General features: G+C 39.8%; 2 protein-coding genes across 5 annotated transcripts in view; one reads left to right on the top strand and one right to left on the bottom strand.

Annotated features, from left to right (window-relative positions):
- Positions 1-17,824, top strand: part of SAMHD1 (SAM and HD domain containing deoxynucleoside triphosphate triphosphohydrolase 1) — a 58,972-nt gene that overhangs the window by 8,335 nt on the left and 32,813 nt on the right. For 2 of the 4 annotated variants that reach the window (XR_009248977.1, XM_058685538.1), the window contains exons 3-6: positions 4,907-4,979; positions 11,051-11,211; positions 14,110-14,225; positions 16,995-17,065. Coding sequence is in view for 3 of the 4 variants with exons in the window: in XM_058685538.1 (XP_058541521.1) it covers positions 4,907-4,979; positions 11,051-11,211; positions 14,110-14,225; positions 16,995-17,065 (421 nt within the window). In the remaining variant the exon portion in view is untranslated. The other 2 variants (XM_058685540.1, XM_058685539.1) reach the window with 2 other exon arrangements.
- MANBAL (mannosidase beta like) overlaps positions 1-17,824 on the bottom strand; it is a 298,459-nt gene that overhangs the window by 280,529 nt on the left and 106 nt on the right. The window lies entirely within an intron of this gene.

Here is a 17,824-nt window from a genome sequence, read left to right as displayed (position 1 = left end):
CATCCCTCCAAAGACGACGGCCTCACGCCAACCAGCGGGAGCGACCCGCCTCGTCTCAGACCTTTGAGGGGATTCCACGTCCCTCCAGAAGGGAGGATCAGAATGTCTTCCGAAACTCCCAGCCCGTGGTCCTCCAGTGCGTCCACTTAGACCGCATCAGGCACTACCAGAATTCCAGAAATGAGCTCACACAGGAAAGACAGAACAAACAGACACTAACCGTGGCCAGTCAGGCTCTCCGGGTCGGGGGTCCCTCGGGGGTCTTGGGGATCCCGGACAAGCCCCCAAATGTTATGTCCAGAATTCGTGATCCCCAAATACCGCCAGGGAGCCGAGTGCGATGCAAAAGCAAAGAGCCTTTATTCGAGCTAGCTCGAGCTCAATCCCCTACCTGCACCGATACAGCGGTGAGATACCAGGGAGAGAGAGCGAGTTTCAAAAGGACAAAGGTTTTATGGGGGCCTAGGGGCAGTTGGTGAGGTAATGGCTTTGGCCTCAGCCGATTGGCTGGGGAAGGGTCCTGGGGAAGGGTCCGAGTCCTGTTAGGCAGGTGAAGGGGGGGGGTGGTGGTTACTCAAGGGGAGGAGGTGTGGTCAAGGTGAAGGACACAGAACAAGATGGAGTTGGCCGCTGGCATAGGCCCGCCCTTTCAGGGCTTAGTCGGTTAAGTGTCTGACTCTCGATTTCGGCTCAGCTCATGACCTTATGGCTTTGTGGGTTCAAGCCCCGTACTGGGCTCTGTGCTGACAGTACAGAGCCTACTTGGAATTCTCTTTCTCTCCCTCTATCTCTGCTCCTCCCCCACTTGTGTTGTCTCTGTCTCTCAAAAAATAAATAAATTAACTTTAAAATAAATAAATCTACAAAGTGTTTTAAAACTGAATCCCAACATAATTGTGTCTGTTTTTGCTGTGCAATCCTGTGTTTAATATTACTAATGATTCCTATTTTAAAAAATTTTGCTGACAAGCCTTCATGAAGTTTGCAGTGACCAACTTTTTACTCTCAAGTTCAGAATAATTGGATTATACACACCATAAAATACGTAAAGACTAATAGGGGGGCAATGTTGGCAAGAAAAATCAAGGCTACAACCTTATCTTGAACATATTTTTAGGTCTTCCTAAAGCTGTCTTAAGACTGGAATGTATACTTGGTATTAGATTTAAAGACACGATCCAAAGTAGCTTGTTCCTTTTTTGGTTGTGTGATTTGAGACAAGTAATTTAACCTTTCAGTTTCTGCACCTGTGAAATGGAAAATGATAATGAGACAGTGTATATAAAGTGATTAACACATTGGCCCTTAATAATAAATTATATATATATAGGTAGAGATCCCTATGTAAGGCTGGAAGTTGTAGGGGCTAGATTAGTGTGGATCCACTTTATTATTTTTTTTTTAATTTTTTTTTTTCAACGTTTTTTATTTATTTTTGGGACAGAGAGAGACAGAGCATGAACGGGGGAGGGGCAGAGAGAGAGGGAGACACAGAATCGGAAACAGGCTCCAGGCTCCGAGCCGTCAGCCCAGAGCCTGACGCGGGGCTCGAACTCATGGACCGCGAGATCGTGACCTGGCTGAAGTCGGACGCTTAACCGACTGCGCCACCCAGGCGCCCCAAGTGTGAATCCACTTTAAAGATCACAGTTGAGAAACAAATATTTAAATATTGCTTAAAATGGAGACTTTTTTTTTTTTTTTTTTTTTTGAGAATTGGCAACTGGTAAAATAAGGTATTTTTTCTTCTGGAGTCCCACTTGGCTAAGTGTTGTTTGTGGCAACAGTAACCAAAGAATCAAAACAATTACTTCATACACTTACTTCATACACTGTTGTTTAGTAGTTGATAATAGAAGCAGATTGTAAGAAAAGATCACCTTAGGATATTTACTTGAATTTTAATAAATGTCCTTTGGATCAGAATCATCAGGAGTCTCTTTCATAATCATGTTTCAGTCCCCTCAACATCCCTCTTACTATTTATTTCTTAGGTATATTGAGTTGCTTACTATTTAAAAAATTTTTTTAATGTTTTTTTTTTTTATTTATTTTTGAGACAGAGAGAGACAGAGCATGAACGGGGGAGGGTCAGAGAGAGGGAGACACAGAATCCGAAGCAGGCTCCAGGCTCCGAGCTGTCAGCACAGAGCACAATACGGGGCCTGAACTAATGAACTGCAAGATCATGACTTGAGCAGAAGTCAGCACTCAACCAACTGAGCCATCCAGGAGCCCCAATTTAAAAGGTTTTTTCTAGGGGCACCTGGGTGGCTTAGTTGGTTAAGCATCTGACTTTGACCCAGGTCATGAGCTGTCAATGTGGAGCCCACTTCAGATCCTCTGTCCCCCTCCCTCTTCTCCCCTGCTCGTGCTCTCTCTCTCTCTCTCAAAAATAAATAAACATTAAAAAAAAATAAAAGGTTTTTCTAAGAAATAAGAAACATTGGTACATTAACTGTATATGTCAGTTGTAAGACATTTTAGATTCAGGAAATGATGAAATATACATATGAAATCTTATAGTCTAACTATGGCCCATGGATACTTGAAATAGTGTTGTTGTTTTAAAAAAAATTTTTTTTAATGTTTGTTTATTTTCGAGAAAGAGAGCATGAGCAGGGAGGGGCATAGAGAGAGGGAGACACAGAATCCAAAGCAGGCTTCAGGCCCTGAGCTGTCAGCCCAGAGCCTGATGCAGGACTCAAACCCACAAACTGTGAGATCATGACCTGAGCCGAAGTCAGATGCTTAACCAACTGAACCACCCAGTCCCCCGTGTTGTTGTTGTTTTAATGTTTATTTTTGAGAGAGAGAGAGAGAGAGAATGTGCGTGTGTGTGTGTGTGTGTGAGCAAGCAGGCGAGGGGTAGAGAGAGGGAAACAGAGGACCTGAAGTAGGCTCCACGCTGACAGTGAGAGCCCAACGTGGGGCTTGAACTCAGGAATCAGGACTTCATGACCTCAGGCAAAGTTGATCGTTTAACCGTTTAACCGACTGAGCCACCCAGGCGCCCTGGCCCATTGAATACTTTAAATTTTTGTTTAAGATACTGTATTGTTTTTATAACCTTTGTTAAACCAAAAAACCTCTAGGTTTTGGGTGTCTATTTTCGTAGATTTTATCTTTTTTTAATGTTTATTTATTTATTTTGAGAGAGACAGAGAGCATGTGAGTAGGTGGGGGGGCTGGGGGGAGGGGACGAGAAAAAGGAGAGAGGGAATCCCAAGCAGGCTCTGTGCTGTGCTCACAGAGCCCACCACAGGCTGGAGCCTACCATGGGGCTTAGTCCCATGAACTGTGAGATCATGATCTGAGCCAAAATCAAGAGCCAGACACTCAACCAACCGAGCCACCTAGGTGCCCCTAATTTTATAGACTTTAATCAGCAATTTCTTTGTGAATATTTCTTTTTGGGTTTTATTAAGTAATGAATACCGAGTATCAGTTCAAGTAAATACTAAGCAATGAGATTGGTTTAGGTTTGGTATTTTATGCTCTAACTCTTGGTTGTGCTCAACTGTGCAATGATACTTAACCTGACTCCGTTATCGCTGACCTGTAAGTACTTCTCCAAGCTTGGCCTTTCCCTCTGCTTGTTATATCAAACTAATGAGGATGGTAGGAAAATAGGAAAACGCAATGTATGCTGCTTTATGATTTATCAGCTGTAATAATGCCTCTATATATCCCAAGAAAGTGATTCTTAGATTATAGTACGATTTAATATGATATAGAGGCCGATTGTAGTGGTTCTGACTCTAAGTGTATCTAGAACTTTTAGCAAAAGATTTATTTTTCAATCTAATTAGCTGTTAGGTCAGTAAATTCTGCCCCTTTACATGCTGCTTCTGTTGATAATTAGCCAAGTGTCAGGCTAATTTGCTTGGACCAATTAGGTAAATGAAGCCGGATAACCAATTACAGGATTTTGAGCTGTTTACATTAAATCCTATTAAATTTATTTCTCAAACTGAAGCATTATAAGGGATTACTGACAAAAGAAGATGGGTATAAGTAAAGCTATTGCCTTCATATATGTTGGATTTGTACCTAAGTCATATCCAATGTTCATAAGTCAGACTTGGACCTTTGTAACTCATTACCATAATAAATTTAAAAGTCTTTATCATGTGAACAAAGTTCACTTGTTCACACTAATAGACTCCTAAATGGACTAAATGGACTAAATGGACTTATCATGTGAACAAAGTTTATCACTTGTTCACACTAATAGACTCCTAAATTCTTACAGTTAAAATACTTCTGATAGGGTAAATACTGAATTGATAATCAGTGATGATTTCTGTGACACCGGTAATCATAGTTAAATTTCTCTAGTTCTTGAGGGAGGGAACTGGGTCTTTATCATTAACTGCAGTGCTATATACATTATTTAATCCCTCTCCAGCTCTGTAAGGTAGATAATATTTTCCCTGTGCTATGGATGAGAACATTAGTATACTAAAAAAGGTTGAGTGATTCTCCCTGCCCCCAAGGTCACACAGATTCCTTGTGCAGATGTGAACCAGTTCTGATTTCAAAGTCCTTTTTTATTATCTCTATGCTATAATTCAGTGTACTACCTTGAACCATGCAGATTCAGGGTTGTGAGAGAAGATGGCAACTTCGGTTAGGTTAAAATAAGTCTGAAGTATAAATTGAGCGTTCAGTAGAGACGTAGGAGATGTTGAAGTCTGAGTTTCCAGGAGAGGAGAATCAAGGGCAGAAGCCTCGGGGGAGAATTTTAGAGGGGGCGTATGTTTGAATTATTAATTGTTCCTTTTAATCTGACTTCTTGTTCTATTAGTGTAGATAATTTAGAGTTGATTATATGCTATTATATACTCCAGGGATTATTATTAAGCAAATAATGACGGATTTGCTTATCCTGTTGTAATTTTAGTACCTTGGGTGACAGAAAGAAGCTGCATAATTATATCCAGCAACTGAAGGAAATTCATGTTGATGCAATGAAGGTAAGAAGAATCTGAGTTTATTATGTTTTTTTGACTTTTTATTTTATTCTTTAAAAAAATTTTTTTTTCTAATGTTTATTTTTGAGAGAGAGAGAGAGAGAGACAGAGTGCAAGCAGGGGAGGAGCAGAGAGAGAGGGAGACACAGAATCCAAAGCAGGCTCCAGGCTCTGAGCTGTCAGCACAGAGCCTGATGTGGGGCTCAAACTCACGAACAGTGAAATCATGACCTGAGCCGAAGTCGGACGCTCAACCAACTGAGCCATCCAGGCGCTCCCTATTTTATTCTTTTTAAATAGGCTTTATGCACAGCACGGAGCCCAGCACGGAGCCCAGCACGGAGCCCAGCACAGGGCTTAAACTCACGACCCTGTGATCAAGACCTGAGCTGTGGGCACCTGGGTGGCTCAGTCAGTCAAGTGTCTGACTTGATTTCAGCTCAGGTCCTGATCTCACGCTTAGTGAGATCAAGCTTTAAATAGGGTTCTGGGCTCTGAGCTCACAGGGCAGAGTCTGCTTGGGATTCTCTCCCTCTCTCTGTGCCCCTCCCCTGTTAGCACATGTGCCCACATTACTCTCTCTCTCTCTCTCTCTCTCTCTCTCTCTCTCTTTCTCTTTCTCAAAATAAATAAATAAACTTAAAAAAATAAAGACAGGGTGCCTGGGTGGCTCTGTCAGTTTAGTGTCCGACTCTTGATCTCAGCTCAGGTCATGATCTCATTGTTCATGACTTTGAGCCCTATAGGGCTCTGCGCTGTCTGCACAGAGCCCGCCTGGGATTCTGTCCCACCCTCTCTCTGCCCCTCCTCCTCCTTGCTCTCTCTCAAAATAAATAAATAAACTTTTAAAAAACCCAAAAACAAAAAACCTGAGCTGAGATCAAGAGTGGGATGCTGAACTGACTGAGACACCTAGATGGCCCTATTATGTAAGGGTCTAACTCTTTTTTTTTTTATTTGTTTTTTAATGTTTATTTATTTTTGAGAGAGAGAGAGAGAGAGAGCGAACAGGGGAGGGACAGAGACAGAGGGAGACACAGAATCTGAAATAGGTTCCAGGCTCTGAACTGTCAACACAGAGCCCGGCACAGGGCTTGAACCCACGAACTGTGAGATCATGACCTGAGCCGAAGTCAGACACTTAACCAGCAGAGCCACCCAGGCACCCCTGTGAGCGTCCAACTCTTGATTTAAGCTCAGGTCTTGATCATGTTGGGCGTGATGCCTACTTTAAAAATAAATAACTAAATAAGAAAGAAAAAACATTAAAAAAAAAAAAAAGAATGGAACGAAATCTGCTTCTCAGTAATAGAATTGTAATTGATTTTTATATTTCTAAACTGCATTTTCTCAAATAAGCACAAAATATTTAAACCAAAAGAAAAACTAAAATATATTAAACATACAGAAAAGTGTAAGTAGGCAACTACCTAGCTTGTTAAATCTTAATATTTTACCTAATTTTGCTTCAGATCTGTTGTTTTCAGAACAAAATGGTAGAAACAATATAGTCTTTTTTTTTATTAAAAAAAAATTTTTTTAATGTTTTATTTACTTTTGAGACAGAGAGAGACAGAGCATGAACGGGGGAGGGTCAGAGAGAGGGAGACACAGAATCTGAAACAGGCTCCAGGCTCTGAGCTGTCAGCACAGAGCCTGACGCGGGGCTTGAACTCACGGACCGCGAGATCATGACCTGAGCCGAAGTCAGCCGCTCAACCGACTGAGCCACCCAGGCGCCCCAATATAGTCTTTTTTGTACCCATTGTAGATTCTGTTTCCATCCGTTCTTCCCCCAAAATAAGTGCCATCTTGAATTGGGTTTATTCATTTTCACAAATGTTTTTTACTTTCACTACATGTATATCTATAGCTATAAACAATGTATAGTGTTGTTCTACATGTTTTTTAAGCTTTATAAAAATTATAAACAGTAAGTAACCTTTTAAACTTTCATTTTACATCGCTTTTTAAAAATTATTATTATTATTATTATTATTATTATTATTATTATTATACTTTTGAGCATCCTCCACATCGACACACATAGCTCTGCTTTCCCCTTAGTCAGAGAATAACTTTTAAAGTTGTACTGAATTTTCTTGTCAGCTCCGGTAAACTTTTGTGTCAAATATTAGTCCACAGGGTGGATACATTCCTAGAGTTTCATCTATCAATAGTTCTTATTAAAAAAAAAAAAATTTAACATTTATTTATTTTTGAGAGAGAGAGAGAGAAAGACAGACCACGAGTGGGGGAGGAGCAGAGAGAGACGGAGACACAGAACCTGAAGCAGGCTCCAGGCTCTGAGCTGTCAGCACAGAGCCTGACACAGGGCCTGAACCCACAAACTGTGAGATCATGACCTGAGCCAAAGTCAGGTGCTCAACTGACTGAGCCACCCAGGTGCCCCTCAGTAGTTCTTATTTTTCATCTCCCGGCCCCTTCCGGACATTCAAGGCCCTGTTTTTTGGAATTAGTGTCCCAAGAATCATTTTAACAAGTGGTCAACTGCCCACCCTCCATCTCAGAAATTCCGATTGTGGGAATTTACAGTAGGCCCGTGAATGTGCATTTTTCACAGACTCTCTGGTATCATAATTAATGTTTCTTGATTGACTGGTGACAGAAATTTTATCTTATTGTTCACCCTTTTGACTTCTGTAGGTTAAGAAAACTTAGTTTCAGACCTGGAAGAAGGTGTAGGGTATCTAAATCCCCTTTTGCACCCTTTTGCAATGATCATCATGTACATTTTTCATTAGCTGTGTTTGGTATATTTTGTACAGTATTTGAGTTATCTCAGATCTCTATGAGAATACATATTTCAATTTTACTCTTGCCAGTTAGTCTGCTTATTTCCCATTGAAAATCATGTTTGAAAAAAAAAAATTTAAGATTTTATTTTTAAGCAATCTCTACACCCAACATGGGCCTCAAATTCACAACCCTGAATTCAAGAACCACACACTCCCCTGACTGAGCCAGCCAAGTTCCCCATGTTTGAAATATTTAATAAATGTGTTTGGTTCAGTCCTACAATAGTTTTCTTTTATAGGCCAAGTAGTGGTTCTTATAGCAAGTATTTTATTTGAATTAATCAAATAAATAATCAGCCCTTTCTGAAAAAGTTACCTAATATTAAAATACCTCATTCTTTTCATGACAAATTAAATAGGGTGATCACTTATTAAAGATTATATTTAACAATTTTGTCCTGCAGTTGGAAGAAAATTGCCTGCAATCTATTTTGTCCTTCATTCCTTCATGAGAAGGGCAGCACAGAGTATTCTCTTCAGATAGGACATAGATAAGTTTTCTTTTTTAGGTGAGATCATCTCAGATGATCTCTGTTACCACATTTTCACAGTGCAACAAAATTTGTAACAAAAAAATTTTTTTAATTGTTTTTTTACATTTATTTATTTTTTTTTTTTTTTTTTTTTTTTTTTTTACATTTATTTATTTTTGAGCAACAGAGAGAGACAGCACAAGTGGGGGAGGGGCAGAGAGAGAAGGAGACACAGAATCCAAAGCAGGCTCCAGGCTCTGAGATGTCAGCACAGAGCCCGACGCAGGGCTCCAACCCACAAACCGCGAGATCGTGACCTGAGCCGAAGTCAGACGTTCAACCGACTGAGCCACCCAGGCGCCCCTGCAGCAAAAATAATTTTGAAGTAATGTTCAAGGCCCCAGTTTCGGGGCTCCTGGGTGGCTTAGTTAGTTGAGCGTCTCTTGATTTTGGCTCAGGCCATGGTCCCAGGGTCATGGGATCAAGTCCTGTGTCGGGCTGAGTGTGAAGCCTGCATCAGATTCTCAGTCTCCCTCTGCCTCTCTCCCCCACTCACATCTCCCTCTCTCTCTAAAGTAAAGGTTAAAAGTTAAAAAGAAAGACAATCAGTGTCATTTGCTCACTTTTATTCTTTCTACGTTTCATCAAAAACAGAAAACTGCCTAACCATATTTATAAATTATAAATTACATTTGTTGCAAATAGATTTTGAAGTTCCTAAGTACTTTTTGGTCAGTGAGTCACTGTATAGTCATAAAATTGATAGCTTTAATGATTTTATATATTTTTTAATGTTTATTTTGAGAGAGAGAGTATATATACACAAGTGTGCAAGAGTGAGTGAGGGGGAGGAGCAGAGAGAGGGGGAAAGAGGGAATCCCAAGCAGACCTGAGCTGAAATCGAGTTGGACGCTTAACCAACTGAGCCACCCAGACACCCAATATAGTTTATGATAGTGATAAAGTGACTTTATAGAGCAGGTGAAAAAAATTAATACTCACCAGTCATAAATCTAATCTTTGTTAATATACATTACATATTGCTTAACAAAGGTATAAATTCTAGTCATTACTTGACTCAGGCTGTTGATGCACAACTTGAATTGAGCTATTTTTTTAAAATTTTTTAATATTTATTCATTTTTGAGAGACAGAGAGCGCGAGTGGGGGAGGGGCAGAGAGAGAGGGAGACACAGAATCTGAAGCAGGCTCCAGGCTCTGAGCTGTCAGCACAGAGGCTGACGCGGGCTCGAACCCATGAACCATGAGATCATGACCTGAGCCGAAGTCGGACGCTCAACCGACTGAGCCACTTAGGCACCCCTGAATTGGGCTGTTTTTAAAGGAAATGACTTCCTTATCACTAGCATGTTCAAATGTTGGACCAGATGACCCCTTTAAGCTTCTTTACAGCATAGAGCTTTTGTAATTCATATTTTGTATATATCTATATATGGGCATGGTACACTTTAACTATAAGAATCTTAACATATGTATCTTGGGGCACCTAGGTGGCTTAGTCCATTGAGCCTCCAACTTCGGCTCAACTCATGATCTCACAGTTCGTGGGTTTGAGCCCCTCATTGGGCTCACTGCTGTTAGCACAGAGCCCGCTTTGGATCCTCTGTCCCCCCCCCCCTCCGCCCCTCCTCCCATTCATGCTCTCTCTCAAAAAAATAAATAAACCTTTAAAAAATATTTGTATCTTTGCAATGGCAGTTCAACAGTAACCATTTAAAACATATTTGAGTTCCTACTGTGTGCCAGGCATTACGCTGCGTGATGAGTTCTGAGAATATGGCAGTAGAGAAGGCCCTTCACCTCCCAGAATTCCATACATTTTTAAGGAACTTCATGGAAAAATTTGAAGCAGTTTGAAAATCATTCATCAGATCATTTATTAAGTTCCTTTTTTCTTTTCTTTTTAAAAATTTTTTTATTATTTATTTTGAGTGAGTGAGAGAGAGAGAGAGAGAGAAAACACAAGTGGGGAAGGGGCAGAATCCCAAACAGGCTCTATGCCATCAGCTCAGAAGTCACAAACTGCATGACCTAAGCCGAGATCAAGAGTCGGACACTTAGCCAAATGAGCCACACAAGGGCCACTCCTTTTTTATTGTCTTTCTCTTTAAAAGGCGGTTATGGATAGTTAAGATGTATCTTTATTTTAAGAAACATTGAGGGACATTAAATCTTCACCTGTATTTAACCCTGTTTAAGCTTAGAGTAATAAATAATTGTAAAATTTATCTTCACTAAGTATAGGTATTTCTAAGTGACATTGAGTAATATAGAATTTCATTTTCCTGCCCAAGATTTCTTATCTATATGGTAGGAAGCTTCCCTTTCTTTCTTCCTCACTCCCTCTCTTCCTAATGGGTACCACATAGATACATTTAGGAAAAAAACAGACACATTGTCTATAGCAATAAGGCTTATATGATCTGAATGAGTGTGTTAAATGAGTACGTTTAACTTGAATACAAGACTAACTTATTAAAGATTAATCAAATCATATACACAATAAAAAAATTGAATTCCTTATTTTTCTATATTAGAATCCATTAAGAAGTAAAATATGCCCAGATCCAATATACTTGATCTGTTTGGTAGTGATACCTAAATAAGGTAATGATATTAATATCTTGTTATTTCCTGTAGAAGTATTCTTACTTGAGAACAATTGAATAGCTTTAATTGTGCACTGTAGATAGGAACGGCTGCACAAAAATTTTAGATGGAATTATATATTGTTATTGATATTAATTTAAACATTTTCTAGGTAATTAATGATCCTATCCATGGCCACATTGAACTCCACCCTCTCCTCATCCGAATCATCGACACACCTCAATTTCAGCGGCTTCGATATATTAAACAGTTGGGTGGCAGTTACTATATTTTTCCAGGCGCTTCGCACAACCGATTTGAGCACAGTCTAGGGTAAGAAGGCAGTTGATGGGGAATTTACAGTTATTTAAGTACTTTCCTTATCTTATGAAATAATGATCTTATCGTTTAGAGAATAGTTTTACAAAATGGTAATAATATCCATATTTTGTTGAGAAAATTGAGGCTTTGATTTACCTTGCTATATTTTATGTATTTAAAAAAAAATTTTTTTAATGCTTGTTTATTTTTGAGAGAGAGAGAGAGAGAGAGAGAGAGACAGAGCATGAGTGAGGGAAGAGCAGAGAGAGACAGAATCCAAAGCAGGCTCTAGGCTCTGAGCTGTCAGCACAGAGCCCAATGCGGGACTTGGACTCACAAACCTCAAGATGATGACCTGAGCCAAAGTCAGACGCTTAACCAACTGAGCCACCCAGGCGCCCCTATTTTATGTACTCTTATAAGCCAATTCAGATCCTCACTGGAAAGATAATGAAAGTGTCTATTGACAGGCCATTTCGATGACATATTTGTTTAAACATGGGTTGGTTACTGATATAACTAATGTTGTAAATTTTATTATTTAATTTTCCTGTTTAGTCCTATAAAGAATTGTCCTTTGAAACCAGATAACATTCTTTAAAAAAATTTTTTTTAACATTTATTTATTTTTGAGAGAGAGAGAGAGAGCATGAACAGGGGAGGGTCAGAGAGAGAGGGAGACACAGAATCTGAAACAGGCTCCAGGCTCCGAGCTGTCAGCACAGAGCCCGACGCGGGGGCTCGAACTCACACACTGTGAGATCATGACCTGAGCCGAAGTCGGACGCTTAACCGACTGAGCCACCCAGGCGCCCCGAAACCAGATAATATTCTTAACCTAGCAGGAAATGTGTAAATCAGAAGAGCATTCACAAGCGTAGAAAAGGTGGCACCTCTGTTACAAACAACTAGTTGAGAATTTGGTCTGCTTTTCCATTATAGAATCTAGAACCAGGAGAACATGGGCTGGGGTGGAAAAAACTAGACAATTTTCTAGGTTTCATGGACTACTCACACTGTTTTATGTTTGTTTGTTTGTTTTGAAGTGTGTGTGTTTTGTTTTTGAAGTGTTTTTAATTAGCCAGAAGACAAGTGTCTATTCAGATGTTTATTCATTCATCAGCAAATATTTATTAAAAACTTACTAGGCCCTACCAGACCAAAGTAGCAGTTGTCCCAGCTTTGTGGAGCTAGGGTTTAAGCAGAGAAAGAAAGATACTGTATTCACTCAGGAATTACTTTCTGAGGGAAGTGCTAAAAGTGCATTTAACATTTGTTGGGCACTTTATCTTCAATCTATGTTACAAAACCAGAAGTCCTGCTTTTTTGAAAAAAAAAAATTGTGGTAAAATACACAGGATATAAAACTTACCATCTTAACCATTTTTAAGTGTACTTCAATAGTGTTAAATATATCCATATTATTGTGCAACCAAACTCCAGAACTTTTTCATCTTGCAAAACTGAAACTCTTCTCCATTAAATAACAATTCCTCATTCTCTTCTCCCTCTAGCCCCTGGCCATCACCATTCTGCTTTCTGTTTCTATGAATCTGACTACTCTAGGTGCCTCATACAGTAGTTATCTATTTGGGACTGGCTTAATTCACTTAGCATAATTTTCTCAAAGTTCATCTATGTTAGAGCATGTGTGAGAATTTCCTTCTTTTTAAAGACTGAATAATATTCTTTTGTATGTTTATACCACATTTTGTTTATCCCTTCATTTGTGAGAGGACATTGGGTTGCTTCTACCTCTTTGACTTTTTTTTTTGAGAAAAGTTTTTTTTTAATGTTTATTTTATTTTTGAGAGACAGACAGAATGTGAGTGGGGGTGGAGCAGAGAGAGAGGGAGACACAGAATCTGAAGCAGGCTCCAGGCTCCAAGCCCTCAGCACAGAGCCTGATGTGGGGCTCAAACTCATGAACCATGAGATCATGACCTAAGCTGAAGTAGGACACTTAACCAACTGAGCCACCCAGGTGCCCCATGAACTGCGAGACCATGACCTGAGCCAAAGTCGGATGCTTAATCAACTGAGCCACTCAGGCGCGCTTGAAAAAAGTTTTTATTGCAAGCACAGTGAGCATAAGGAGACGTCTTCTCACACGATGTGGCCACAAGGTCTGCCATTAACTAAATCTCTTTGACAACCCTTTATTGGTTTAAATCATATTAATTAGCTTCTTGCTATCAGGTGTACATCATTTCTGCCATGTGGGACATTTTCTTGGGAATATATAAGTAGTATTCCATGTAGCCTGACAAATCCTCAATGATCACATCATCCACTTAGACTCGAGCTTGCCCAGAACAGGAGCAGGGAGAGCCAGACAGAGTTCTGGTGCAGAGTGACTGAGTGCTGCTAGGAATAGGGGTGTGCTTATACCTCTTTGAGACACTGCTTTCAGTGTTTTTGGTTATATACCGCGAGTGGGATTGCTGGATCATATGGTAATTCTAGTTTCAATTTTTTGAGGGACCACCATATTGCTCACAGCAGTTGCACCATTATACATTCCCAACAGCAGTGCACGAGGTTCCAATTTTTCCACATCCTGCTCAACATTTGTTTTTTGGTTTTTTGGTTTTTTGTTTTGTGTGTGTGTGGCGGGGGGTTGTTTGTGTTTTGTTTTGCCTTATAGCTTTTCTAATGAGTGTGAGGGGGTATTTCATTGTGGTTTTGATTTTGCCTTTTTCCTAATAATTAACTGATTGTGAGCCAATAGGTCCTGCTTTGAGGATTCTATTTGTGTTTCTGCCTAGTTCTCAAACCGACTATTCTGTTAACTTGTTGTAGAAATATATTAAAACATTTGAGAAACATATTAGAATTCTTGAGTTCCAGAAGTATCATCTTTCAAATGGAAGAGTGACTTTATGTTGTTTTGTTTTGCTTACTCTGCAGCGTAGGGTATCTAGCGGGATGTCTTGTTCGTGCACTGCGTGAAAAACAACCAGAGCTGCAGATAAGCGAACGGGATGTGCTCTGTGTTCAGATTGCTGGCCTTTGTCATGATCTCGGTATGCTGTACAAAGAACCAAAGTTGTTAACATAAAACCATAACAAGTTATCTCTTTTTGGAATTAAAAAATCTAATAATGGAAAGAAATATGAAAGTTGTGTTTAAAAAAATTTTTTAATGTTTACTTATTCTTGAGACAGAGAAAGACAGAGCATGAACGGGGGAGAGTCAGAGAGAGGGAGACACAGAATCTGAAGCAAGCTCCGGGCTCCGATATGTCAGCACAGAGCCCGACACGGGGCTTGAACTCACGGACTGTGAGATCATGACCTGAGCCGAAGTCAGATGCTTAAACCGACTGAGCCACCCAGGCGCCCCTGAAAGTTGTGTTTTAATTCTGCAGTTAACATTAATATAAATGTGCCATTGCTTCTTCCTAGAATGATTCATAAGCTCAAAGCTTTGCTATTATTTTTTGTGGTCTTTTTATAAAATTTTTTTTTTCAACATTTTTTATTTATTTTTGGGACAGAGAGAGACAGAGCATGAACGGGGGAGAGTCAGAGAGAGGGAGACACAGAATCTGAAGCAAGCTCCGGGCTCCGATATGTCAGCACAGAGCCCGACACGGGGCTTGAACTCACGGACTGTGAGATCATGACCTGAGCCGAAGTCAGATGCTTAAACCGACTGAGCCACCCAGGCGCCCCTGAAAGTTGTGTTTTAATTCTGCAGTTAACATTAATATAAATGTGCCATTGCTTCTTCCTAGAATGATTCATAAGCTCAAAGCTTTGCTATTATTTTTTGTGGTCTTTTTATAAAAATTTTTTTTTTCAACATTTTTTATTTATTTTTGGGACAGAGAGAGACAGAGCATGAACGGGGGAGGGGCAGAGAGAGAGGGAGACACGGAATCGGAAACAGGCTCCAGGCTCCGAGCCATCAGCCTAGAGCCTGACGCGGGGCTCGAACTCACGGACCGCGAGATTGTGACCTGGCTGAAGTCGGCGCTTAACTGACTGCGCCACCCAGGCGCCCCTATTTTTTGTGGTCTTTAAATGTATTTCCCACATTAAACAATTTTGCTACAAGTTATATGAAAGGACTTTCTTTTTTTTTTTTTTTTTTTGGATATTTACATTTTTAATTTTTTTATTAAAAAAAAATTTTTTTAGAGACAGAGAGTGTGAGGAGCTGGGGGTGGGGAAGAGGGAGGGAGGGAGACAGAGAGGGAGAGAGTGAGAGAGACAGGGAGAGAGAGAGAGAAAGAGAATCCCAGGCAGGCTTCATGCTGTGGAGCCCAATGTGGGGCTTGATTCCACAACCCTGGGATCATGACCTGAGCTGAAATCAAGAGTAGGACACTCAACTGATTGAGCTACCCAGGTGCCCCAAAAGGACCTTCTAATAGTGAGATTTTTGACTACTCTATTTAGGATGATATGAGTTTTATCTTTCCTTTATTCTTTTTGTTGCCATTTTCTGTCAGTTACTTCATCAAATTCATTCTTCTCATACCTAAAATACATAATCTTCCCTAGCAGATTAACAACACATTTAGAGAACTCCATTTCTCTCCTGATCCATGTGAGGTCTTAGACCACTTTAATCTAAGTAGAATATCATCCTTCTTTGACAAAGAAAGAGAAAAGACAGGTGCTTGCGTGGCTCAGTTGGTTAAGTGTCCAACTCTTGATTTTGGCTCAGGTCATGTCATTATCTCGCTGTTTGTGAGACTGAGCCCTGAGCTGGGCTCCACACTGGTCATGGAGCCTTCTTGGGATTCTCTCTCTCCTCTCTCTGCCCTCCCCCTGTGCATATGCGCTCTCTCTCAAAATAAATAAATAAACTTAAGAGAGAGGGAGAGACTGTCCTCTTTTTTACAGGAGTTTTCAACCCCATGTCTTTGTAGTTTATTCCTACCTATTGGAGGATCCTGAGAGTTTGTGTGTGCCCTTAGGGTAGAGAAAGGGAGGTATCTGTGTTTGAACAGCCAGATTCTCAAGGGCATAAGGCATTCTCTTTAGCATGTCCCCTTGGAGATTTCAGCAGGACCAGTACCACTCCTAGATGATAAATTTAACAGATTCTAGAGGGGATCATTGGGAAACTTTGTCAGTGTCTAGGAGTCTGAGCACGGCATTAATGAGCCTTTTTCTATAGGCTGTGACATGCAAAAAGGCCCAGGGCTGGTCCAGGTGGGGTCCCTCTTTAGCCAAGTAACTCACTTCAGAAATTCTGATAATTACAGAGTTGTGTGTCAACCAAGTTTCATAGTATTAAATGAGTGGAATGTTAAAATCACTTATGAATAAGATAAACTAGTGATCTCCACTTTTGGTTGCCCACATCAGCAGTAAAAACCCAAGCGTGTATATTTATTATAAAGCGTATTATGTAAATTATACAATTTACATGAAAATAAATGTTTTTAAAAGGATGAGAGTAGAAAAATAAAGTTTTATTATTTTCTTCCTCCACCTCAGTGGATGATCTTAAAATGACTATTGTAATATAAATATTCAATCTGAAGATGCCAACGTTTTTCATTAATATTCCTTTTAGTTACACAGAACTGTCCTTTCATCAGATGTATGTGAGCTCTGACGACTCAAAGACCCCTCCATGGGCAGTTCACTTTCCTATATGTTTTTGTTTCTTATTTTCTTGTTTTAGAAAATAGGAAGGAAGGATTTTTGTTCCTCTTTGTAATGTACTTAGAAAGTATTAATTTCTGTTGATATTCAATCTTTGCTAAAAAGATTAAAAAATAGATTCACTTTTTACCAGTTTACAAGCAGTTTTAAGGCTTTTGTTTTTTTAGGTCATGGGCCATTTTCTCATATGTTTGATGGAAGATTTATTCCACTTGCTCGCCCAGATGTGGAATGGACGGTATGTTTTCGTATATTCAATAGTCAATAAAGTAAAGACTATTTAAGCAACCGTTGCTGTGTTATAGTATACTTCCCCATTACAGTTTTCAGGGTGCAATCATATACAAATATATAATGTTTCATTTGATCTCACAGTAGTCTATAAAGGAAGAATCATTATCTCCATTTTTATAAGTGTAAAGGAACTTGAAGCTCACAGAGGTGTATTGAACTGATACACACAAAAAATCACAAAGCTGTTAAAGGGTGGAGCCAGCAGTAGAAAACCAGGTTTTCTAGATGCTAATTTAATGCTTTTACTATTCTATCATATTATTGAAAAGTAAAATAATAGCTAACTCCATTTTTATCATGAAGTAACTGATACCAGCCAAGTTTCATTGTTTATATTAAATGAACCATTTTATAATTAGGGATTTGGAGGTGGCTGACCCATATTTTTGGAATCAGGTTTTGGAAAGTGAAGTTAGGCTGGCTTCCACACTGTATTTCTGGAATCTGGAGTAAAGGATATTAATATGTACTGAATCCTCCTTCCATGTCAACCTCTATTTCCTTCCTTCCTTCCTTCCTTCCTTCCTTCCTTCCTTCCTTCCTTCCTTCCTTCCTTCCTTTTCTTTCCCTTCCTTTCCTCCTGCCTTCCTCCCTCCCTTCCTGCCTTCTTCCCTCCCTCCTTCCCTCCCTCCTCTCTTTCTCTTCCTTCCCCTCTTCCTTCCTCCCTGTTTTTCTTTCTTTCTTTCTTTCTTTCTTTCTTTCT

The sequence above is a fragment of the Neofelis nebulosa genome, chromosome 9, assembly GCF_028018385.1.
Source record: "Neofelis nebulosa isolate mNeoNeb1 chromosome 9, mNeoNeb1.pri, whole genome shotgun sequence".
In the NCBI taxonomy this organism is placed as follows: Eukaryota; Metazoa; Chordata; class Mammalia; order Carnivora; family Felidae; genus Neofelis; species Neofelis nebulosa.
This window is presented reverse-complemented; position numbering and strand designations above follow the sequence as displayed.